This window comes from Bemisia tabaci, chromosome 1 (assembly GCF_918797505.1).
Source record: "Bemisia tabaci chromosome 1, PGI_BMITA_v3".
Taxonomy (NCBI): Eukaryota; Metazoa; Arthropoda; class Insecta; order Hemiptera; family Aleyrodidae; genus Bemisia; species Bemisia tabaci.
In genome coordinates this window covers 46,807,309-46,833,421 of record NC_092793.1, presented here as the reverse complement: position 1 = coordinate 46,833,421, position 26,113 = coordinate 46,807,309, and the positions used below count along the sequence as shown (strand labels likewise).

At 38.9% G+C, this 26,113-nt stretch overlaps 1 protein-coding gene across 1 annotated transcript in view; it reads right to left on the bottom strand.

The window, feature by feature from the left end:
• Positions 1 to 622: 622 nt before the first annotated feature.
• Rap1 (RAS oncogene family member Rap1) overlaps positions 623 to 26,113 on the bottom strand; it is a 48,557-nt gene continuing 23,066 nt past the window's right edge. Inside the window, exons 2-5 of the mRNA XM_019054081.2 lie at positions 8,986 to 9,181; positions 7,322 to 7,450; positions 5,625 to 5,777; positions 623 to 4,805 (exon numbers count right to left, since the gene is read on the bottom strand). Of these exons, the coding sequence (XP_018909626.1) occupies positions 4,716 to 4,805; positions 5,625 to 5,777; positions 7,322 to 7,450; positions 8,986 to 9,168 (555 nt within the window). The 5' untranslated portion in view covers positions 9,169 to 9,181 and the 3' untranslated portion in view covers positions 623 to 4,715. The remainder of the gene's footprint in view (positions 4,806 to 5,624; positions 5,778 to 7,321; positions 7,451 to 8,985; positions 9,182 to 26,113) is intronic.

The following is a 26,113-nucleotide window of genomic DNA, read 5'->3' as shown; positions in this document are numbered from 1 at the left end:
GAAGTTCTATTCTTTGATTGTGATTTGGTGAAATAATGGAGATAAACGGATCCCCTTGTAGTTTCTAGTCTTACGCTGACTAGTAAAATTTTGTAGTATCACCTAGAAACTTTCATAGAAAGAAAATAGACACTAAAGGATCCTTGTCCAACTGACTCGGCTGTTATGCGTTTTATGAGTGCCTGAGGGAACATTTCATGCAAATATCTTAAAATGGTTTGCGATGCTGTGAATTTCACTCGAATGAAATGGTACATATATTTAATAGATTTTCGAACCAATTTCATGAATAACAATTAAAAAAATACTTTCGACAAGCCTCTCTACAGCAGCAAGGTTTGCAAAAAGTGCAGCAGGCAATACCTGTCAAAAATTGGCAATGACTACCACTAAACCAAACATTGCCGCCATTTTTCTGAATCGTTGAGTGTTATTGGTCCATGTCTATACCCTTTCTGTTAAAGATCTCTAATGTCACCCTTATTATAGCGCTAGGAGGAACTGACAACTGTTTGGAGTGTGCCTGTTTCCAACCAGCTGATTGCAATTTCTTTAGTGAAAGAAAAAGTAAACTGTCAAGAGAAATTTCACGCAGAGAGAAAAATAAAAAGTTAGAGAAAAATTGAGGTTTCATTAAAAAATCTTTAATAATTTTTTATAGCAGTATGTAATTACAAGGATTTTTCTCCTTTAAGTTTTTTCAATTCAATTTCTATTTACAGCTAAAACCGGAGTGATATTCTAAGATATTTAGTTGATTTTAACATCATCAGTGATCACTTAAAACTAAACAAAAAGTAATAACTAGTACATAACTTCAGACAGACACGGGAACTAACAGCGATTATTTTGTTCTGCACTGGATGGATAAAGTATACCACTGGTCAACTGGTTATGTAGGGGACTCTGTCAAGGTAGAGAAAAAGGACACAGTAGAAAAATATTCATAGGCTTTTTCCTTGCACAAGTACGAGCCTTCACTTACAATTTCATCACAGGGTGGCAGGTAATTTTTTATGATATGAGTTAAGCCGCATATTGAGTGGTTTTTTAATATTGGAAATTACTTTTAGGGACACAGCCAGACCACAGAGTTTTTCACACATCCACGCATTTTGTAAATAAACATTGATTAAAAAACTCCGTTGTCTGGCTCTATATCCCTAAAATTTATTTCCAAAGGTAATCTTTTCTTTAAATTTGGGAGAGGAGGGCTTAAATATGAATAATCAAAAAACAGAGTTTGAAAAAAATATGAGGAGAGTGCTGTTATTGAATTCATTACTTTACAATGCAAATATTCTCTGTTGAATTTTAAAGTCATTGGATTCATTATGCTTTTCAATATTTTAAATATACTTTCCTTTTTTCTTTTCAAAGAAGTATTCTTGCGATCATAGGCGTTCCAAAACTAATGGGATGATGCAATAATTTCTTAGGTAAGCCACTGAGAAACTTCATCTTGATTTCATTAGTAGATCATGGGTCAGCATCATAGTATCACAAAAAGAACAACACTATTTTGGGCCCATTTTCTCCCACAACTGTCATAATTTGCTGGTGCATGGCCGGTAATTCTTTCATAATTTCTACTTGGAACCACATATTGACTTGTGCTTATAGTGCAATGAGCAAACAGATATGGAGAGAATTAAATCATGATCATACTTGGTTTCGTTTTAAAATTTTACACTGAAAACGATTCAGGCAATGACTCATTCAGAAATCAGCTCACGAGTAAAAACCTTGCAGAGCTTTTGAGGTAAATCATGATACAGGTATGACAGTATTTGGATTTAGCCACTGGACCGATGTTGATAGTGAAATTTTGCCTCAAATATAAGTTGATTTCAAAATTTGTATGTACACGAATCATTTTCTACCATGAACTTGAACTGATAACCTGTTGTGCAGTACCTCAATGAACACTCCATTTGAATAACGAAATGCGAAGGTTCAGAAAAACAATTAGAAATCACTTGTGCGTATTGGAAAACGGATGCCTACAGTTAAAATCAAACGCTGTCCATCACAAAATGAATCCTATTCTTGTCAACTTAAGGATTTGAGTTCAAGGACAATAGACCGCTCTAACACAGTGCATTTGTGTATATTATGCTGGTGTCATTCGCAACAAGCTTAGCACTGATGATTTGATTCCAAAAGGAATTGAATACATGACATTGCAAATATTTGAGATGTGAGCCACAGAGAATAAAAGACATAAGTGGGGCAGGTGAGTAGGTGAAAACCTTCTGGTAGAATTTTTTTGGATCATAAAGCCCATCACTAGACAATGATAATTTATATTTTTAGATTTTTTTAAAAATTGAAGGAGGCTTCAGCTTCTATTTATCAGAGAAATGACTCATTGGTAAAGGGAGCCATGATGCTTGAGAAAAATCATCAAATCCTGAAATATCATTTGTTAAAAAGTAGCCGGAGACAAAAAAAGATGAACAAGAAAAATCCATCAAAAACTGACAAACTCGGTGTGGCTTTTACGAACATTTAACCAGTGTCAGAATGTAGGAGTCAAAATCTTAACTTGGTCTCATTGTTTAAAAACTTATGACGACTAGGATAAGATGCTAATTGACAAGGACCAGTTAGTTTGTGCGTTTGCATCCGTCCATCACTTGCAAAACAAAAATTTACAGCTGAGTTCGTTAGATTACAATTGCACACCGGGTAAAATAGGCATTTGTGATTCAATAACGTTTGGTAAGGGTGGAACCACTTGGTTCTAGAGTAAACTTAAACCTTCAAACATTTTTCAACAAATATTCACTTCAATCACATCTGAACAACAGACTAACATGTGAGTGTTTCTGAAATGGGATTTTATAACAAAGTTATCAGTACTGCGTGATAAAAAAATACCAATGAAATAAATAAACTAAGCCGGTAAATTAAGAAGAAACAAGTGGAAACCTTTGCATAAAAATTACAATAACTAGAGGAGAAATAAGTAAAAATAACGGTACAAGTTAGGCAGAGGAGTAGTAGGCATCTCTGGAATAAAATCTTGACAAAATAATTTAAAATCCTAAGTAATTTCAAACGGAATACAAAGAAGGAGAACAAAAAGGTACACATGAACGACTACCTACAGACTGCCAAAATTCTGATGAGTGGAAAAGTTCAGAAAAATTTCTCATAAATTTAGCCGAAATGGCTGCATTGAAGACTGCTACTGATCCAACAATATTAGGATCCATCAGGGTAAAAAAGGAGCTAACTTTTATAGATTAGTGGGTGATGACTGGCATTAGCAAGTGATAAACTGTGCACATTTGGTTTCGAAAAAAAAAATCCAGAAACACCAGCAGCAGCCCTCTAGTGTCAACGGGTATTACATTCATACCAATTCCTTCAAAAGGTACCAATGTTCAGTTCTGCGATTATGCCATTCTGTTTGATATCTTCTTTAACAGCGTTAGCATCCATACATCTCTCTATTCAAATTGCGAAAATGTGTTGAAAGTCTGCAACTTACATTACGAGAAAAGAGGAATTGAGGGGTAATGCATAATGGATACTTCAACGATACAGGACACCTGATTTAGAAAGAATATAAAATTTCAAAAGTAGCAGATTGGGATACCCGTCTAAATTTTTAAGGAGGAATGAAACAAATAATTTTACTCTCTTTTTGATTGTATTAAATAAAAAAGGATGATACCAATTTAAGAGGATTTGTTTTGAAGACCCTTTCCCGTTTTGATGATGACAAGATGCAGGGAAAAAGCTACATCAGACAGAAGCCTAACTTGAGCAGTTTCAGTCCAAGTTCTAATGGTATGCTTGAACTACAGATTCTCACTTTGGTCCTCAGATTGATCAAATTTGAATGCAAAAAATGCACAAATCCTGTAATCGATGTTTAAAGTTCGAAAGGGGGAACTATGTCTAATTAGCTAGAAAGAGTACCCCTGAACTATTCAACTTAGAGCTGTGAGATGGGAGGGTGAACAAAATTCACAATGCTAAACCGACAAAAAACGCTGAGAGCACAAAAGAAAATCCTTGTCAAACTACCAGCATGAAATTCTGAACACAATAGTATTAATTGAGGATAAAAACATGGAAACAGTTCAGTTTTTCAGAAGAAGGAAAGACAAGTAGAGTGAGATAGAACCGTGATAAGAACTAACAACTGAGTATAAAACAAGGTATTACGACAAAGTGCTTATTGTAGAAATTTTCGTCTGGATCGCAGGTTGCTGTTCAAACTTGAATGCATTTAATGTGCTTGATTGGTATTGACTGAGGAAGAGGTAATGCTTAACTACGAATGTATGAAAAATCATTGCTAAGTGCATAAAACAAATTACACGAGTCGAAAATTGAAAGAAAAATGGATTTGTGCAAACACTTCCAAGCCTCAGAAGATAGAGCGCACGACAACTGGAAGAAGGTATACTTACAAAACTAGATTACATTTAATGATATATCTTCATATCCATTATTCAATAGATTATAATCAAAATAAAACTGATTTATACATACATTCAATTTTAAAATTTAACAACAATTAATTATTAACGGTGAGAAGTGGCTCAGCAGCTCAGAACATAGCAACGCGCAGAATGGCTGACATGACACAAGCCTGCACGATGTACACGGTAAATTGATAAAATATTTACACGCACCTGGTCACGATGCTTGGTTCAATATAAACAAATCAAGCTAATACCTTCCAATAACAGCTTTTATAAAAGTTTACACAGGCTTTTCTTCTTTTGTTTCTGCTTTTTCTCCGGGGATTTTTTATTAACTTGTCGCACTAGGTCAAAAAATATCTGGAACAAAGATGATGATACATGATTAAAATACTTGACAGAGGAACAAGAACGTATAATGGGTAGAATTTTTTTTTTAAAAAAAACAAAAACAAAAGCAAAATTAAACTTCTGTCAAACATTTATTAGCAGTCTTTAGGAGACAGAACCACTCTACTATTAAAGCGCTCACTTGGTCTGTTCGGTGGCCAGCGCAAGATCGATTTTGGAGTTGGGAGGAAAACCGTTCAAAAGAACAAGACTGATCTCAATGATTTTTATGGCTCCTGAGAGTCATATGAGAATGATTCAGCACTGGAAAATTTTAGACATTGGTTTAAGCTACTGTTATCATGGTTATATAGATCGCATTTAGCAAAAAGGAACCAACGCGATTAATGTTGTAAAAATGTTGCTTCTTCATGGTTATTTAAAAAATCTCCCAGAATAGCAAATAGGTTTTGCTTCGCACTAAAAAATTGTTGATATCAAAGGTAAATAATTGTATAAATTTCAATACTGTATGTCTATAAAGTATTTTTAAAATAAAGGAAAAGGCTGCACGATTTCGAAAGAACGGATATTGCACTGGTTCCTTCTTGCTAAATGCGATCCATATGACCTATTTTTACCTTAGATTTCCTTGACTCCCATATCTGTCATTTCTTTGTAGAGTACAGAAAAGTTGAGACAGAGTGGAGACCATCAAAATTTATGCTTTTTATCTTCTGATCTATTACCTCAAATATTATGAAAATGAATTAAAACGAGAAAGTAAAAATATATGCATGAGACCCATCCTCTAAAGGTACAAAAATTACAATAGAAAGATATACTTACATCATAAACATTTATTTTTGCTTTGGCAGATGTTTCCATAAACGCACAATTGAACTGTCTTGCAAGATTGACACCTTGATCTTTCCCTACTACACGTTCATCTTCTAGGTCACACTTGTTGCCGACGAGCACCATTGGTACATCATCTGTATCCTGGAAACAGATAAAAATATGTCGTAAATTTTGAGGTTCTGTCAAGTAAATTTCAGGGAAACAAAACGTTCAGAGCATGGGCCATTCAGATACTTCCTAGAGGAGTCAACTACTGCAGGTCTTCATTTTGTTCAAGTCAGAAAATGTCAAAATCTATCAGCTGGGATGCTAGTGAGCTATCTTGATTATTTTTATTTTTACTAATATCATCACCTTCCGGCCGACACATCACGAGCTCCATTTATGCGTAGACTTTGTGTTGCTGGACTTCCCAATATTGTCTTACGCTTTTCTTCAAAAATGTTGCACATACTTTTTTGAAAATTTAAAGAATTATTCTAGATAAGAAAAGAAATATTTGTTTTTCCCTAAGAAATACGACAAGTTTGAGGAGTTTGGCAAAGTAGCGCCTAAGCACAAATGGCGCTTGTGATATTTTAGCCAGAATGTGACAATATCTGATGGGTTATTCCACAAATGATCTCACATTTTCAAGTGCGCCCTGCGTTTGCCATGTGAACATTTGATTTATGCATCATGAAAATGTGTCTGCCTACGAGTCTGCTATGATACAGGAATATTTAAATCGAAATGAAAAGATGAGCTTGAGCATCCTCTTAATTAGCCTGATCAGGGCCCTTGCAGCTTTTTTTGATTCCTCCAAAAATCCTTAAAAGACCGCCATAGTGGAAACCGAAAAATAAAAATTCAGAAACCAATGCAAGTATTTGAAAATACCCTACAAGAACCGCTCCCCGACAGCTTCCTGAGGGAAAAATCTGTTGAAACAAGTATATTCAAACCCAGAAATACTAGTAGGAGGAAATAGAATTCAAAACAAATAAGTGTACATCAATAGCAGTTATATCTACATATGGTGAAACTCCTGAAGGACGTATTTCGTTTGCGGTGTTATAAAATCTCCACTCTCATTTTATTCTTTTTAAAGGGAGCAAATCGACATCATCATTTCATGAAGTTTTCACAGAAGTTTTTTCGCACAGAGAAGAAAAATAACACAAGATTTCAAGAATTAATATTGAGTAGTTTCCCATAAAAAAAAAAAAAAAAAAAAAAAAAAAAAAAAAAAAAAAAAACCACGACAGGAAGTCTGAAACGTCGCAAACCATGATACATAGTTTGGGAGTTTCACGATCGATATTCTTTTCACGAACTGTATGAACCGACCCTCTGCAATAAAGGTGAAGTTCAATGATACTCGAAGAATCCAAAATCTCTGCGATTCTGGGTGCATAGGTGACAAAAAGGTGCTTGTGCCATTCTATAAAAAAAGCATTCTATTTCCAGCAGGCAAAACAATCTTTCATTGCAAGACTTGAACGAAAGTATCAGCTCAAAATATGACAGGAGCTTTAATTAGTATTTGATAGCATATTTGGATGTATTTCTGCCAAACGGAACTATGTGCATTTTAACGTGAGCCCTGTTATGCATTTATTCTTATAGGACACAGGACTCATGTCTTAATACACGTAGTTCCGTTTGGCAGCAATACGTCCATTTACAGGATAACGGATACTTACTTTTACCCTTAAAATTTGTTCCCGTAAGTCTTGCAAATCATTAAACGTTGACTGAGCAGTGATCGAGTAAACTAAAATAAAACCTTGACCAGTTTTCATATAAAGATCTCTCATGGCTGTGAATTGTTCCTGCGAAAAAAAAAGAGGATAATTAGAATTAAGTTGGACATTTCCCCTTGATAGATTGATACTGGAGAGGGGAAAGAATAGTCATATGAAGTGGTTAGAGATCAGGACATGAGTTCAGCGTACAAAAATCAAACATGAAAGCTTGAATTGAAAAGTTTCATTAAAAATTTTGTTCTTATGCAGATTGTGTGATAGTTAACATGTACAAAAAGATATTGCAATCCTAAAGAGTAAAATTCTCAGGAACAGCCGAGCCTCGATAACTCAAAGCTGAAGGAAAGCTAGTTTAATGACTATTTTCGCTAATAGTTTGAAAAAATGTTCTTAAAAATTAAAGATTTCGAGACACTTTAAAAATTAGCGGGATACATGACTTTTGAACAGTGAACACGATACGCAAATGGTCAGGAAGACTTCTTTTAATCTTACATGAAGGCTTCTATACGTTTTGATTTCATGAAATGACTTTTTCGGTTGTGATCGTTGTAAAATGCGTCCATAAATTGCAAATTCCATAAGTATATTTGGGACGATCAAGACGGAAAATGCTATTTAATGAAACAAAAATGAAATAAGTCTTCACATGGAGTGGCGTAAATGTGGGGTCCGCAACGCGGCCCAGTCGCCTGCCGGAATTTTGAAATATTTTTTTTAAATTTAATTCCTTGAGCGAGCCGGGGGGGGGGGTGGCTGCTGGAAATACAGTCTGCGGGCGAGTCCAAGCTTGGTGAGCTACGCCTATGTTCACACGAGATGATAATAGGGCTTTGATCCTTTCCACTGGTTTGCGCAATGTACCCACTATTAAACAGTCATGTTTATCACTAATTTTTAAAGTGTTTCGAAATATTACATTTTGGAGAATTTTTTTTTTTTTTTTTTTAAATTATGAGCACATTAACTGGTTGAAAAGAAAGTACACTGAAAAAATGTCATACATGACATATGTTGACAAATCTGAGGCTTGTTTTAGTTGGACAATGCGCTCGGTGTAAAAAACGAACGCCTAGGTATGATGAAAAACACGCAATTTTGGCTCAAACACGCCATCAAAAGTGAGTTAGGAAACCTTTCAGTATGTAAAAAGAGTTGTATTATCTAAACCATTATTATTTTCGATTATATTTACAATTTTTTATGTGAGTAGTGATGCCAGATCGTCACCTTTCGGCCAAAGTATCACGAGCGCCATGCGACGTTTAAAAATTTTCGCTGTCATTTCATTTTTTTACAGAGAAATTGTTCAATGAAGCTGTCCAAAAATTTCATTGAATTTTCTTTGAGCTGCCGATGAACTTCAATGATATTTTCAATTAGATTCAACAAACCATTTCTCTGTAAAAATATAAAATGGCGGCGGAAATTTTGAAAAGTCCCATGGCTTTTGTGATACTTTGACTAAAAGTGACGAGATTCCAGAGAGAGTTAAAAAACGGCCCTTATCGCTTCTCCCCCATGGAATTTCCCATATAATCTACTTTGTACGGGCAAAGTTAGGAGCCTTGGGTTAAAAAACAACTGGTCTTAAAACTCACAGTTCCAGCAGTGTCTAAAATTTCTAGCATACACTGCTGACCATCAACTTCTACTTGCTTTCGATAACTATCTTCGATTGTTGGGTCGTATTTCTCGACGAATATTCCTTGTACAAACTGGACTGTTAGTGCCGATTTCCCGACACCCCCGCTTCCGAGGACCACCATCTTATACTCCCTCATCCTATCCTATTATCTGCAACAGAAAATTAAACAAATATACGTTAATAATTGCGATGCGATAAACAGATAAATATTCTTAAAAGAGGAGAAAAAATGTGTCAATTCAAAAGGTATTGGTAAAAGACAAAAAATTATGTCTATGATGCATCAAAATATATCGATAAATCAAAGATAAATCGATATATTGATGTTAGCATGCCACTTTTTTCATGAAACGCCCTGACAACAGTGCGTCCGTTAACTGTCGTGCTAAATAAGGCACAACGCCGTATGAGCATTCGAGAGGTGCTAAAATTCTTCCAATAAAAGCTCATTTTCATAAAGCGTTAAGAACATTTTCTCTCAAAATTTGTAGATAAATGAGATCTGATAGTGAATGAAATTCTCAAGAAAAAAAATGGACGATAAATAACCACAGATTTCCCAGAAATTTGCATTACCTATATCAAAGGAAATTTGGCAACGTCTAAAGGCTCTTTTTTAGCATGGCAATGTAGTCCATACCGGTGGCGATTCTTGAAAGTTGGCAACACTGTTTTTTAAATGTATGTAAAATAACAGATTCCTGGGGAGGCAGCTTGCCTCACCTTGAATCGATATTTTTAATGGATTTAAATGCTGGAAAAACAGTGTCGCCAAATTACAAAATCGCCCCTGGTCCATACTTCAGAGGAAACTGAATGAATAAATAAATATATATTCAAATGGAAGAAACAGAGAGATTTGAAGATTTGATTCCCCGGGCCGGTAGACACGCATGGCATTTTGGCAGTCGGCGCTGAGAAAGGGAGAATGATGGGGGAGGGGAGGAAGGGAAGGCGGCTTGAGACGAACTTTCGACAAGTGCATTCACACTGACGCATTCGTTGGAAAGTCGCGGGAGGAGTTCAAGTTCGCCTTGCCCCATCCCGCCAGCTGCCGCTACCCGCGAGCAATGATCCGAAAAGCACTTGCCCGTGACCAAAATTGAACCACTACTTAATACCTAGATCACTAAAAACTTTTTTTTTTTTTTCAAACGGAACAAAATTGTCCTCGCTTAAATGGAAACTTCTCCGCGATTTGGGAATTTTTGTTATTGACAGGAAATTTTTGAAGTAAAAGAGTTTCTATTATCTATTTGAATTATTATCAGATTTTTTTTTTTTTTTTTTTTTTTTTTTTTTTTTTTTTTTTTAAACGTATTTTTCCAGAAGCGCCAGAATTTATAGTTCCAAATTGCAAAATGCAGTCCATATGTGCTTTCAGTGATCCCTGTCCTTCGGCAATTCTTTGAATAAGCTACAAAAAGTGATTCCTTGTTGCAATATATGTGGACCACATTTTGCAATTGGGAACTATAAATTCCGGCCCGGTTTAAAAACAAAGAATGTGCCATTAGTTTCCTCTCTGCACATGAGTGTTTTTTCAGATGAGCCAGAATTTATAGGTCCAAATTGCAAAAAGCAGTCCATATATTCCAAATTTGACAACCGCGAGCGCATCTTCGGGCCCAAGATTTTCGGTTTATCGTAGACAGCGACCACATGTTGCGAATATGTTCCGGCGCTGCTACTTTCCAACGATCGACACCCCCCCCCCCCTCCCTCCTTCGGACATGGCATGACGTGCCAAGTCAGTTTGGACCGCGTGCCGAAGGATGGTATGGATTCCGGATGACGTGAGAGAGGGTTCCTCTCGCGTTGAACTGTCGTGTTGAGTCGAACTGTTCTCGGTTGGTGATGTCCGCGATTCTGCCTCAGCGAGAGTAACCGAGCTCTCGATGAAATTTCTAGATTTCAAATCCCTGTGCGTTTTTCTGCTGTTTCCTGGATTCTCCGTACGGTCACAACTAAATAGAAAAGACGAGAATCGAGCATAAAAACCATTCGAGCGGACCGAAATTCAAATGGAGTTCTTGCAGTGTCAGGAATTAGTGATTTGAATACAAAGGGTGAAATTGGGTATTTAAAGACAGAATCGGACATTTCGCCGTGGGGCAAAGACGCCGGATTGCGGCATGAAATCGGCGTTTCGGAATTTTCTGCACCCATTAAGTTCGCAGACTTTAACAGGGTGTCTATTAAAACAGGCTGGCTAAGAATCAATACTTTTACAGTACTTTCTTAAGAAATACAGTACCTCCTCAACAAACAAATTCAGTACTTTTTCAGCACCTCCATTCGACGAAATTGGAAAAATTTCAAAAATTCGTATTCCTCGCTCCAATTGCGAAAAAAATGACAAAAAACGAAAGCAATTCCGAACCTTCTTACGGAATTTTCGCATTTTTTTAGAACTTCCGGACCGCCCTTAAAAAACGATACTATTTCCGGACCCTGCTTTCAGGCGTTTTTTCGACCGGGAATTCCCTTGCTCCCAGGGTATACGGTCAACCAACCAACTGCCCTGAAAAGCTGAAACGTTGGACCAATCATCCCGTCGGCGGGGGGTCGTTCCGTCCCCCGCTTTTCGCGACTTTTCCGTGATCTGGGCACCTCTCTCACGCACCGCGCGCCCGAGAAAGGTCGAAGGTTACGGATCCGCGGTGCGCGTGGGGCGGGAACGGGAGTGTACAAAAAACTGGGTCAGGAGGCTGTGCGACCTGTTAGCAAAAGGGGATCCTGCTAATTAGAGCCGTACAACGGATCAGTCACTGTGTGTGTGTATGTTTATCAGGTCGTCGAGGGATGGACGAGGGGGGTGGGGTGTTAGGGCCTTTGTTAGCCATGTTCGCCGATCAGCAGAATTCACTGACACTCGGTGGATCGAGTCATTAAGAGGCACCGGATATTCAATGCTGTAAGTCCTGTGTACATCAGAGAAATGCAATATCGACGTTGAAGCTGCAAAATCGCGTAACTCATTTGCGGTGTTTCAAAATATGTGATAAAGGTCATTCGATAACGATTCAAGAATCGACCCGCAGGGCAAGGAGGAGCTCACTTCGGGCTTTCGGAAACGGAGTCCCCCTGAAAATATCACAAGAGCCGGCTGAAATTCCCCGAGTTTTCCCTGTTTCCAGCACTGGAAAAAAACACATTGGATCTAGAGTCCAGACTCTTGAAAACATTGATAAGAAAAAATACTCTTGATTCAATCGAATTTTTGCTAGAATCAAGACGAAATCCGCTTAAATTAAGAGGCTTGGTTCTTGATTTAAGGTAGATTCTGATTGAATCAAGAGTCCTTTTTCTTGTCGATGTTTTTAAGAGTCTGGACTCTGGATACAAATGTGCTTTTTTTTTTTTTTTTTTTTTTTTTTTTTTTTTTTTTCCAGTGAGATTTTTGAAAGCGGGCTGATAATTGAAATGATGGAGAGAGCGATATACAAAGAAAATAAAGGGAAAATGGAGCAGTCCTATCGGCTAAAACGGGTGGTTCTTTTAGACTAAGGGGGAAAATGATGGTCTAATTAAGTATAGAGTCTCTCTCGGGTTGCCGTTAAATGGTCTCCTATTTACCTCCTTTGTCCATTGCAGCCACCCGCTTCCGCCGATTGGATCGCTCAATTTTTTCCTTGTGAATCGGTTTGTCTATTAATTTCAGGAATCAGCCCGCGGAGCACCTTCATTTTTCGAATTAATCAGATTTTTCGGTTTTCTTCAGAAGTGGCAATAATCTAATCCAGTTTACTATATTTAGTTCATTATTTTCAAATTCTTCACACCCGAAACACCCAGTGTGATTATTCACGAAATAGCGCGTCATCAAGAAGCCTTACGAATGGAGCGAGTAAAATGCCAGGGGGCGGCGGCGTTGTGCGGCGCACAGTGGAGCAAGTCGATAGAAAAGGTTGAAGATAGTGTGGAAATTTTAATAAAATCTCATCTCCATGGATAAAGATCGTTCTCGGCCTCTGCGATTTCCACACCGTCCTGGATTTTGGCAAGAACGTCCACGAGTTGCGCTGATCCAAATTTTGATACATTTCGAGTGAGCGTTTTAGTGATATTACAAATGCACACATAAAATATGCCAAGAAAATCAGCTTTAAAAAAAACATCAGAAATAGACTTTCCTGTCGTCGCAAATTCTATGACTTACCGTGAAAGATCGTATTCGATACACCAAACAGGTGAGATTGTATCGATATCGATTGGTCCAAAATGTAAACATAGCCTCAAAAATCAATTAAGAAATCTGAGGGAACGGGTCTTATAGGATACATTTTTTATTCTTTTGAGTACCAAATACCAATGAAAAGTGCCATGTTAAAAATTTTCACATTTTTAGCTTTTCCAACTGAAATCCTAAAATTTTTGCCTGGGGTTTTGTTTGACTGCTTTGAACCAAACGATACATCAAACCGCTATCAAACACGGTCTATTATCCCGGTTTTCCAGACGGCCGGGAACCCTATTTCATCCATTTTCTTGTGAAATTCCCACCAAGAAACCCCTCTAAAAATACAAAATATGACAAACTAAACATCAGAAATGATTCGTTGCCCACTGTGCGGCGGGGAAGCGCGGAAAACCGCAATCCCAATCGAAAGCTCCCACATCGGATTTGGGTTTGGAGCGTTTGAGCGTAGGCTCGGATGAGCAGCGAGCACGGATTACGGTCCGCTCAGCCCTTAACCCCGCCCGCTCCTGCGTCCGCCGCAAATTTCATCAGCGAAACTTAATGGCACGAGCCACGACCCGTCACCTCCGCGCCGCGCTACCGGCTACCCGCCGCACACCGAATCGAGTCAATAGAAGTCCAGGGTCTCTACTAAAACAGGCTGGTCGAAAATAAGTACTTTTACAATACTTTTTCAGTACATTCTCAAGAAATTCAGTACCTCCTCTGACAGAAAAATTCCGTACTTTTTCAGTACCTCCATTCGACGAAATTCGAAAAATTTGAAATTGAGCCAAAAATGACAAAAAATTAAAAAAATTCCGGACCTTTTTGAGGGATTTCCGCACTTTTTCAGTACTTCCGGACCGCACTTAAAAAATCAGTATTATTTCTGGACTTCCTGGAAATTCCGGACTTGTAGACACCCTGAAGTCGGACAAAATTTGGAAACTTGAAACGCTTATAAGTCCATTTATACAAAGCTTTGAGATTCTAAAAGTGGCTCCATTGGTTTCCTCGTAAAATTTACTTCAAAATGCACCCTTCAAAGTTCGAAATGTGACGAAATAAACGTCAAAATTTGCAATTTTAGTTAAAAATTTCATGTCCGACCTCTCTGATTGGCTCGATCCACTGTGCGCCGCCGCGTTGTCCCTTCCGCACCCTTCGCCGAGCTTTCCAAGTTAAAACGTTAGAGGCACTTTTAAAAGTTGAAGCAAATCAATTTTTAGATTTTAGATAGAACGATGTTTAAAAATCCAAAGTTATAAAATTAATGGATTCAATAAAAGATATGAATTTTGTTAGTGGGTACAAGCACCAGACTAGATTTTCAATCAATATTTATAAAAAATTTAAAACTTAAACTCATCGATTTGAGATGAATTCCTATTTTTCGGCAAGAACAGATGAAGAACGAGGCAGCATGAACAGATGAAGAAAATTCACCTCAGACCGACGAGTAAATGTTATCACGTACTTGTGTGTAAGCTGTCATCAAATATTTTCAAACACCTTAAAAGATTTATTCACTAATGAATTCAAATGAATTTCCTTTTATTAGAGAGAGAAAAAAAGGAGAAGAATCCCAACTTGAGCCTGATAAAACTTTGCGATCAAAACTGCGACAGCAACAAAGGAAAACCGACAAGCCCAGCGTGGAGCCTGATTTAACGTTAATCTCCTATCGCATTGCTAAGGCGCAATGATACGACTATTCGTACTCGACGGAATGCGGGCGGTATCACGCCACAATTGAAGGCGTTTTCGAAAATGCCAACTTCCATATGGGGATTCTCGCGCCGCATAAAATGCAAAGCATAGATAAATGGAATGGCTTATCTTAAGAGCTAGTGCAGCAGTTGTGCGCACATTTTTTTGTTATAACTATTTTGTCTTTAGCTTTCGTTCCCGTTGATAATGACCGTGCGATTTGCTCGGATGTGTTTTCATTCTATTTATGCTTTTTATACATCTTTTCCACTGTTCTTTCTTGTATATTAATGTTATTTTGAGTCCCTTTTATTTTGTTAATTTCTTGCCCCTTGTTTATTTTTAATTCGTCTATAAAAATTATTCATTTACTAAACACATTCTTACCTTGAGCCCACTTAAACTTTGCGATCAAAACTGCGACAGCAACAAGGGAAAACCGACAAGCCCAGCGTGGAGCCTGATTTAATGTTAATCTCCTACGCATTGCTAAGGCGCAACGATACGACTATTCGTACTCGACGGAATGCGGGCGGTATCACGCCACAATTGAAGGCGTTTTCGAATCTGCCAACATCAGGAAACTTATGTCGCATAAAAAGAGTGTCGACTAAAACTGACTGGCAAATACTAAGTACTTTTAGAGTACTTTTTCAGTGACTTTTCAAAAAAGTACAGTACTCTATAAGAAGAAAAAATCAGTACTTTTATGATGCCTTAAAGGGACGAAATTCGAAAATTTTCGAAATTCACGCGCAAATCGAAAGTAAAATGACGTAGCCCGGTAATTCGAGGCTCATCGATGGCTTAAAGATAAATTGAATCGCATTTAGCAAAAAGGAACTAGCGCGATTACAGTGCTGTAAAAATGTTACTTCTTCATAATTATCTAGAAAATTTCTCAGAATAGCAAATAAGTTTTCCTTCCTACCAAAATATTGTTAATTCTAAAGGAAAATTATTGTGTAAGTATTAATACAGTACATATAATGAGTATTTTCGAAAGGAAAGAAGATGTTGCACTATTTTGACAACGCTGTAATCACGCTGGTTCCCTTTTGCTAAATGCGATCAAATCGGCTTTACGATTTCGATCTAGCGGGAAAACATTGCAAGAATCATTGCGTAACGGATTACATGTTTCCCAGGCTGATTTCAAAAACACCTGTGGTATGAAGCAAAGAATTCCGGACCCCTCGAAAGAAGATTCCGTACTTTTTCAGTATATTACCGGACCGCCCTCAAAAAAGTCAGTACCATTTCCGGACTAGTATATGTAGACACCTTGATAAAACAAAACGTAGAGGTTGTAATCGGTTCCATTGGTTTTCTCGAAAAATTCCCTCCCAAAAAACACTCCTAGAAATTTGAAATGGGACTATATTGACATAAAAATTTGCAGTTTCAGCCAAAAATTTTATAACCGACCTCTCTTCAATGCTCGTACCGCTGTGCACCAAGGCGTGTGAGTTGTCGTCGCCCATCTGACGTGAGGGCGTATCTCAATTTTCACGTGAGCCCTGTTCTCCGTACAACTCGATGCCTTCCAGGGCTCGAATGGAAATCGAGATCCCTCGCGTCAGAGGAGTGACGAGTTGTGACTCACACACCGGCAGAGGCGAAGGCTCGGCAACCAGCGTTATCGCTTTATCGCAATTTCTAGTTCAGTGGCAATCTTGGAGGTTTGGCAACGTTGGTTTTCCTCCGCTTGTTCTTAGCGTTAACATTCGATTGTAGGCGAGGCAGCCTATTTCGATATAAATCGATTTTTCCGCATGGTCGAAGCCGCTCGGCAACCATGTCCGGGACTGGAGCTGCACTCGAATAAGAGCTAATTGCTGCAAAACTGACGCTCCTCCTCACCGGGGCAAAACTAAAGCGACAGCACTTGGACTCCTTAACGATAATGATGTTGGCTGGAACTTTGTGCCGTGTCCTCGAAAAAGAGAGGAAAACCGGCGCGCAGAGCAAAAATGAGCCGCTATATTTTAGAGGAAGGGGAGGGGGGACGGAAGGCTCTGCCGTCGAAAACGGTTGGTGAAAGATGCACTTGTTTCATCGGGGTGACGAATTTCCCTGTATTGGAAACCGAAAATTCCCGCAATTTTCGATGCTTTATCGGCAGAAATTCTCTCAAAACTTTTCGAGAAGAATTTAAGCGCGAACTATCTTGAAATTTAAAAAAAAAATTCTATACTTCGGCCGGAAGGAAAATTTTTTGATCGTACAGCAAAATTTCCTGACTTTTCCATGATTTTTTAGGATTGAGCGACTTCCAAAGACTTTTTCAGGTGTTCCCTTACTCCTATTCAGAAACTTCTCACCCTGTGTAATGCTGCAGAGAAACTCTGAATATAATAAAAAAAAAGTGTATTTTCTTTGGAAAATGCACTAGTAATTAAGATACTCTTTGTCGGATCATTTCCAATCAGGGGGATTAAAGTGACGAGGAAAAGCAAAAACTCGCTGTTCATGGGACACATTTTTTCCTCGCTTGCTGGAAACGGCGGTTGAATAAATCAAAGCAAAATGAATGTCCGATTTCCTTAGGGGTCATTCAAAAATTAATAAGTAATCCTCCTATAAAACCCCGAAAGGCAGAATCGACCCCTTGCCCTTTAAGTCGCTTAAGTAAATGCTTGAGCTGCCGTTCATTTGTCCGCAGCATGAAACATTAATTTAACTTCTGGAAGTTTTCAGGAACTATATGGTGACGAATGGATGAGAACTATGTAGAATTCGAATCTGGCATGTAACGGGGGGGCCGAGGTCGAAGCAATAAAACCAATCGGACAAACGTGGGGACTGTCACTTCACTAAGTCATGGATTACACGAATTGCCGCCGTATCTGGGGAAATTGACATTCCGGGCACTGGTTTACTGGGTTATCGGGTGCGTTTAATTCCTGGGTTCTATATCCCGCGAACCAGTAAATATAACCTCAATTCGACTCTCGTTACTCCTCATCAATAAGTCGCCCTCCTGACAAAAGGGCGTAAATACGCTCCGCAAAGAACCCTGTCGCCCGTATACAATATAGTGCTTTTTCGGGCCCATCTCAATGTAAAGATGCGTCTATTTGTCGGTCAGGGTACTGGTATCATAAAAAATAACGATGAGCCACAACGCTGAAAAAAACATGGTAAAGAGACATTTCTTAAATATACATGAAATGTTTTCAATTGAAAGCAATCCTTTTCGCTTTTGAAAAGGACATAAAACAGGAAATAGACGAGAAGTTTAGGTTTCTATCTACCACCGTTTAAAAATGTTAGCGGGTTTCAATGGATTCCCGAATCAAAGCGAAGCTTCTACAGCAATGAGTAGCCCCTTCGGAAATAGAAAATCTTTTGGAAAATTTGAGTAAATTTGCCTTTCCGCGAAAATGTCACTCGCCAATCCCCGACCGAGCTGAATCCGACCTGAGCCTCAACTGATCTAAACTCAAATACGAAATTTGGTTTCATCCAATGAGAACTTAATACAAGTTGAAGTATAGTTAAACTTCAATGTGCACTAATATACAATGAAGTTCATGTGGGCAGGTGGGCTACTGAGATCCTCAACAGCAATAATCAAAATCGACTTTCAGTAACCGGCGTCAGCTTAAACCGAATGACTTGCATTGAAATGTTTTGAGACGGAGTTCCACGAACTTCTGCTGGGCTCACTTAAACGAAACATTTCCTTTTAAGCTCAAAACTTCGAGAAGCTGCGGGCCATCAAGACGGATCTTCTGTCCTCCGATGAAATTCGATCGCATCTTTTAAAGTTCCACAGCGTATCTCGGCGAAGCATGTGTGTCACACGCACCGAAGAAAGTTCAGAAAGGGGTGCGCAGAAAAGAAAGCTTTTAGCTTTTAACACCGTTGGAATGGGGGGGGGGGGTGGTTATCGTTTCCACGCGGGAAAAACGAAGCTTCCGATCGAGAATGGGTGATAAGGTCCTGTTTGATCGATGATAACGTTCTCCTCTCGATTTTGAGTGTTGCCAAACTTGTTTCTCAGTACTTTCAGTTACTTTGAAAAGCGCTCGGTATGAAGTTAAAAGAATTGTGGGTTTTTTTTAGAATTAAGAAACGGATATTAGATAAATAGTACACTTAAGAAAACAGAATCTTAAATTTACCACCAGGTAATATTTTTTCTTGAATCAAGAATGTTGCTGCTTAATTTAAGTTACTTTTCAGCTCAATTCAAGCACTTTTTTGAGAAAAATTTAGCTTGATTCGAGATTTAAAGAAAAAAACCCTTGATGGCAAATACAAGAATCACTAGGCTTGAGCCAAGCCCCTTTTTTCAGTGTATCTTTCTCCCACCTTGGTCACTATCACGCATTTCAAGTTATCAAACTAGTTTTACACTATTAAAAAAGTTAAAAGATTTCAGCCGGCACTTTTTTTAATTGTCTTTTTTTTAAAAATTTGTTGACAAAAAAAAAGAACAAAAATTTTTAAAATAACGGCTTCTGGTGCTATCAAATTCGGATGCGAGATGAACGTTTGATGCTGGACTAAATCCTTGCGATCTATGAGTCGATGGTCAACAAATATTTTTTCCAATTACTAGTGTTTTTCGATATTTACTTAGTAGCGCGTTTGAAACTAGAAATATTCATGATACTTGGTCAATTCGGATGTCAGGGAACCATATACCTTCGCTTCATACAACGTTTCCCCCTTATTTGTTCGTCGTCCGCCCTAAATTGCTGATATCATTAGGGTACGATTATTTAGGGGGGGGGGGGGGGAGAGAGAATCCGATAATGTAAATTGTATTACGAGTATAAACGAGTAAATATTTTAATTCGTAATCTGGCAACACTGGTAAGAAAAACTTTCTCATCGTAAGCATGGAAGAAACCAGGTCTGTCCGGGCTTTCTGGAACTTGTGAAGTTTGCTGAAACTTGTTTTTTTTTTTTTTTCGCAGCGAGTTACCTTAACACACTTAAACGACTTCAAGATTTCCCGGAAAATTAATGGAGCTTTGCAGCGAGTTCCCTTGATTACCGTTCCTACGCTGGTTTCTCTGATTTTCTGAGCCTTTTCCCTCTCCAATTTCTGAGAAAAAATGCGAGGCGCGAAACGACCTTGACATTTTCCATCCTACGGCCACTTTTCCTTCAATAACTTTTCGCGTACTAAGAAGAAAAGCCTTAATAGCACATTTACTCCCGAACAGTTGGATGGGAAAACAGTGACCCTTGCTACTTTTCATTACGTTCAATTCAGTGGCGTAGCTAGAAATTCTTTAAGGGGAGGGGGGGGGGGGGGGTCCGTGACGGTAGATTCACATTCTTTTGTGTACGTCCCTGATAAGATTCTATGTCTGACCTCCAAAAGTAAAAAAAAGGGTACAATTAACGAGGCTAAGGGGGTGGGGGTTGTCCAGACCCCCTGGACACCCCTTTCCAATGTCTATGCCACTGGTTCAATTTAAACAGTTAGATTGTAGGTAGTGTTTAGTGTTACAAGAGTATTACGGTAGGTTACAAGATTTTTGTAGTGTTACTATCGTCGATCGTTAGTAATTTAATAATATTGTTTCATCTTCGATCCGTCTATTCTTTGGCAAAGAAAAACGTATACAGTTTTATAGTTTTGTTTAAAAATGTTAAATTATGCCTACCATTGAAATCGTTGCTTAGCAACACGAACACAATGACAGAAAAAATCACCTCGCAACATCTTACAGGGTTTGATCATACTCCACAATCGACTTGACCACTGAAAACTATGATGTTTCTCCTTTTTAGAATGAATTTGTACTTTCTTCGAAGACTTTGAAGTTAAATTCATCGATTCTTCAGAATGCTAGTCCTTTCTCGAGCACAAAACAAGAATCAAGTAAAATAAATGAAGGACGTTGAGGCAGCCAAACATTGAGGCTGTGTCACGGCACGGCATGCACTGAAATTTTTTTAACTTAAGGCGTCGTTTCTTATCAACAAAATTTGCTTTTTTGAGTAAAGAAAACGTTGTTTCGCTATCGTTTTTTTACTTTCAAACTGAAAGATAGCAAAACGACGCTTTATAAACTCAAAAAAACTGATGTTAAGTTGAATCCGCACGAATTCAACCTAAGAGATCAAATTCTGTCGACAAGAAACGACGCTTCAAGTCCAAATCATATCTCAAGAATTTTCTTTTCTGTGTGATGTTTTAATTACCTACACACTAATCTTACGATTCAGTGTGTATTATTGAGTATAGTGATTTAAGGGGGGGGGGGGGATACACAACTTATAGATCGTTTTCGATAGTGGTTCGATGTATCGTTTGGTTCAAAACAATAGAACATAACCTCAAACAAAACTCTCAGGATTTCAGTCGGAAAAGCTGAAAATGAGAAAACTCTTAACTATTTCACCTTGCGATGCCATTCAGTACTCATAAGAATCAAAAATCTATCAGAAAAACCCAGTTTCCTCAGATTACTCGATTGGCTTTTGAGGTTGTTTACGTTAGAGTCCCTTTATACTGAGAGTCAAGACAACACCCCTCATGGAGTCACAAACAGGAATAAAGATTACAGAAATTGAATGTTTTTTGTAATCTTTGATCGGCCCATTTTCAAATTCCTTTCTTCGTTCCCTCTCTCATTCCGTTTGTTCCTTGCCGAACCCGCGATTCCCTGGTCCATTCCAGATTATAATCTTTGCAATCGGTGAAAATGTAATCTTTATTCCCGTTTGTAACACTGTAAAGGTCTAAAATACGGGAACCAATCATAAATGGATTCACAATGTCTTGACACTCAGTATAAAGGGACTCTAGTTTACGTGTTGAACCAATCGATATCGATACAATCTCACCTATTTGATGTATCGAAAACGATCCAATAAACGTCTCGCATTCTTTGCGGAAGACTGTCGGAAGTCGATGTGGCTATTTTTTCCTCTTTAAACGTGGGCAAAACGAGGGTACCGCATGCTGACCGGCGGGAACGAGTCGGAGGCGCCTCCGAGGGGAACGAATTAATTAAGCGACTGTGGAGAAATGATGATTCCATAAAAATCTAAAATTCAATTACGCTACAAAGCATCTGTTGACTCGGGGAAATTACGCTCATGATTCGCCTTCCCAGCCGCGTCCAGCCACCCGTCCTACACCGGGCACGCTCATGTTGCCGGGCCGCATGACTATAGACGAGCTAGTTGGGCGGCGTTCCTTGAGGGAGAGCCGCGTAATATCACCTCTGCTGCTCAATATCGTTAGAATTTATCCTTTATTTATTTATTTATTTATTTATTTATTTATTAATTTTTCCCTTTTTTTCTTTACAAGAGTGCGGTTTTACAGAGTCTCTAAACAATTTCAAGGAATTCGCTTTAGCCCCCGGTGGCGACTCTTGTAAGTTGGCAACACTGTTTTCCTTCCATTTAGAGTACACGTAAAAGAATGGATTCTTCAGGGTTGCCATAGAATTTAGAGAATGAAAGTCCTTGACATTTCCCTGATTTCCCTGACACATTTTGGTGAAATTCCCTGACCATTGAAGATATGCCAGTTGGTAAAAAGACAAAATTAGAATTAATTTCCGGGCAAAATTTGTCGTTCGAAACGTCAAACCCATTCAAAAAAGCAAATAAAGGTTATTTGATAATTTTTCCCTGACATTTTCCCTTTTATTTCCAGGTTTTCCCGGTATTTCCTGACTATGGCAACCCTGATTCTTGGCGAGGCAGCTAGTCTCACCTAAATTCGATATTTTTGATGGATTTAAATCTTGTCTCTGATTTAAATGGAGGGAAAAATGTTGCCAACATTCAAAACTTGCAAAATCGCCCCTCTGTGCGACACGGCGAGGTCGCGGGAAAAGCCGGGCTCGAAAGCGCGCACTTTTACGGTTCATTTTCCGATCGTCCCTGGCTGCCGCGGAGGTTGCGATGTAATTTAAGGGTGCATGAGCCACCGCACCCCCGGCCCCGCGGCCGCCCTAAAAATTACAACGCGGCCGGGCGGAGCCGCGGGCATAAAAAACTTTTACTGCTTCGGTCTCTTGGCTCAGAATACGAGCTAACTCGAGAGAAATGTGCTTAATTAATTTATTCGAGATGAGTTTCTCTACCGAGAGGAATGTCGCGGCGGCGAGGAGAGGCTCGGGACTCGGCAATTATTTTTCATTCCCACGTCAATTTTTTCCCGACCGTGAGCGGCTTTTACGGATCCTGCGGGCTGATAGTTGAAATTTATAGACAAAGCCATAGACAAAAAAGACATAAGGAGTATGGAGCGATCCTCTTGGTTGAAATAGGTGGTTCTTGTAGACTAAGGGAAAAATGATAACCTAAAAAAAGGTCTCTTGCGGCTTGCCTTCAGGCTGAAGGCTGAAGGCTTCAGCTGGTCTATTACCTACCTCCTTTGTCCATTAAAAATATCGGTTTTAGGTGAGAACAGCTGCTTTACCAAGAATCAATGGTTTTACACACATTTAAATGGAGGAAAAACAATGTTGCCACCTTTGAAGAATCGCATTGATCTTCATCACGCTTCATGCAGGCTGGGTGGTCAAAAGAAAAATGACCCATTTTTCGTTTCAATGGTGTATTCCACCAGTTAAGAGTCAAGAGAGGATGGCATTAGAGAGGGTGTCGATGATGCTTATAGACTTTTATGGAGAATAGATTTTTACAAACGGTGCTTCGGAGAAATTTTGGATGAAGTTCACAACGTATAAGATACAATTTACCTAATGCAGATTCTTTGGGCACAGGAAATTACTATGACTGGGGTTTTTTTTATGTTTAGGAACAGAGGGAGAATCATGGTCAATGAATATTCCAACCTCAAGAAGTCATATATACAGATTTTCATCCTGACAGATCAGTGCCCGTTGAGAAAAAGAGGAAAAAAGGTACTTAAAGGAAGGTCTAGATTACGTTTATCCGTCACGTAGACGTAGATACGAAGGAAGAGAAAATCGGCCTAGCGAAAGTATGCCGAACGAGAAGAAAAGACAAAGCTCGGAGCGTGGATGAAGATAAAAAGATCAACGAAAGATGCGGAAAGAAACTGGAAGCGAGCTTTTGACAAGTGCTGTGCTTTAATCAGCGTGTCATTTGAGGCAGTCAATGGAAATCCATCATAACACAAGAACGCGATGGGTCGATCCAGTCCGTGGAAAGAAGAAGAAAAAGAAAAAAAAAAGAAGAAGGGCTGGGAGCAAATTACTTCTCAGCAGTTCGTTTCATCGACCGTGCTGCAAGGAGGCGCTCTATGCAACAAGTGGCGCTTTCTTCCTCAGCCGCTGCCAAATTTGCAAGTCACATTCCGTACCACACTATCGTGCTATAAGGAAACTAGGGGGCTACGCCCCCTGGCCGCTACGCGGCCCAACCCCCTGAAGGCGCTCCGCGCAATCACTGGGCCGCTTCGCGGCCCTATTTTTACCCTCCTATCAGTGTTAGTTTTATTTTTCCCCTAAAAATTACGATATGAGATATACTTTAATGGACCACTAGACAAGGTACAAATTAAAGGATTCTGATACATATTTCTAAACCAAAATTTCACGCAGAGCACGATTCGCGCAATGAAAATGACTGAAACCAACTCCTAACGGAGATATTAACCTTTTTATTTCACATTGGTTACAAGGAATTTGAACTGCCCGCTCACAAGAAACTCGAAGCTCTACGTGAGTCAAATCGCGCACTATACCGGTTTTAGCAATCTTCTCAATAAAGCAATGTTCATTTCCCACCATGTGCTTCATCAAACTATAAGAAATTTGCTGTAGCTGAGCCAAAGCGTCAAGATTGAGGTTGCCAGATTTGTATATCGCAGAGACTGTCATGATAATGTTTAGCGCGCGATGTTAATCACGTAGAGCATTGAGTTTTCATGAGCGGGTGGTTTGAATTCACGCATCAAGAATCATGAAATATCCGTGTAAGGAGTTAATGGGCCTGTTGCATGCAAGAGATACAGCCGTGCGAATAGACTATTTAGTGGTTAAATGACACGAAAATTACAATGCTCACATTAAAAAAGTCTGAAATACACTCCTTTTTGCGCAATTTGCGTTGTCAGGAACGCGCTTTTTCAAATTTCCCGCGTCTGAGGGCAGTTTTCTAACGGAAACAATTAACGGCAACTCGCGGCTATTTCCGGTCAACTAAAACTGACAACATAACCTAAAAATCGGAGCTCGTGATATCGTGAAATGAAATGTAGAAGGATTGCGTTGGATATTTAAAAGTTGATCGATTTGGTTACTGCATAAAGCGTATATGGACCACTTTAAGAAATCACGTTGGGTTTGTAAACAAACTGAAGGAAAAAATAACAACAACAACAACGACTCGACATCTTCCGGAAATCACCGAGCCCGCCGTTTGCTCGTTTCCGGTGATTAGAAAACTGCCCCCAGACGCGGGAAATTTGAAAAAGCGCGTTCCTAACAACGCAAATTGCGCAGCAAGGAGTGTATTTTAGACTTTTTTAATGTGACCATCGTAATTTTCATGTCATTTAACCACTAAATAGTCTATTCGCACGGCTGTATCTCTTGCATGCAACAGGCCCATTGCAGTAATTTTTTCTGTGCGCATCATGTTTTACGTGAAATTTTAGTTACGACACATGTATCAGAATGCTGAAATTCGTGACTTGTCTAGTGGTCCATTTTAAACTTTATACTTAAAATTACTTTAAAATTAAAAGGACGCGTTTTGGAATGACTGCTTGATGAAATATTGCAGTAAAACAGTGAACAATGATAGTCAGGTAATAATTAAGATATCATGGAATCGGGGATCGAACCCACATCGAGGTCCAGTGGACGCATTCGACGTCTTAGACGACTCGGCCACCGCTCGACGAGAAATCGTTGGCGCGAATCTTGTGTAGATAAGTGTAGAGCTGATGCGCAGGCTACACAGCTACTGCGCAACCTCCTCGACCACTGCGCATCCTCCCGCGCATAGCGGTAGCAGTACCGGAGCATTCTGTAAACTCATTCACTTTTATAACGTGATTTTAAAAAAACCTGGGTCCTTTTTCCAAAATCTGATTACAGCGGGCTCATCTAGGGCCTATTACCTGTCGATTTACGCAAAAATCATGGAAATCGGCCCGGTAGAACGCTCAAACGAACTATGACAAAAAGTATAAATTTACATTGTTTAAATGGGAGAATTCGCAACTTTACCACGTAATATAAAAAAACCTGGGCCATAT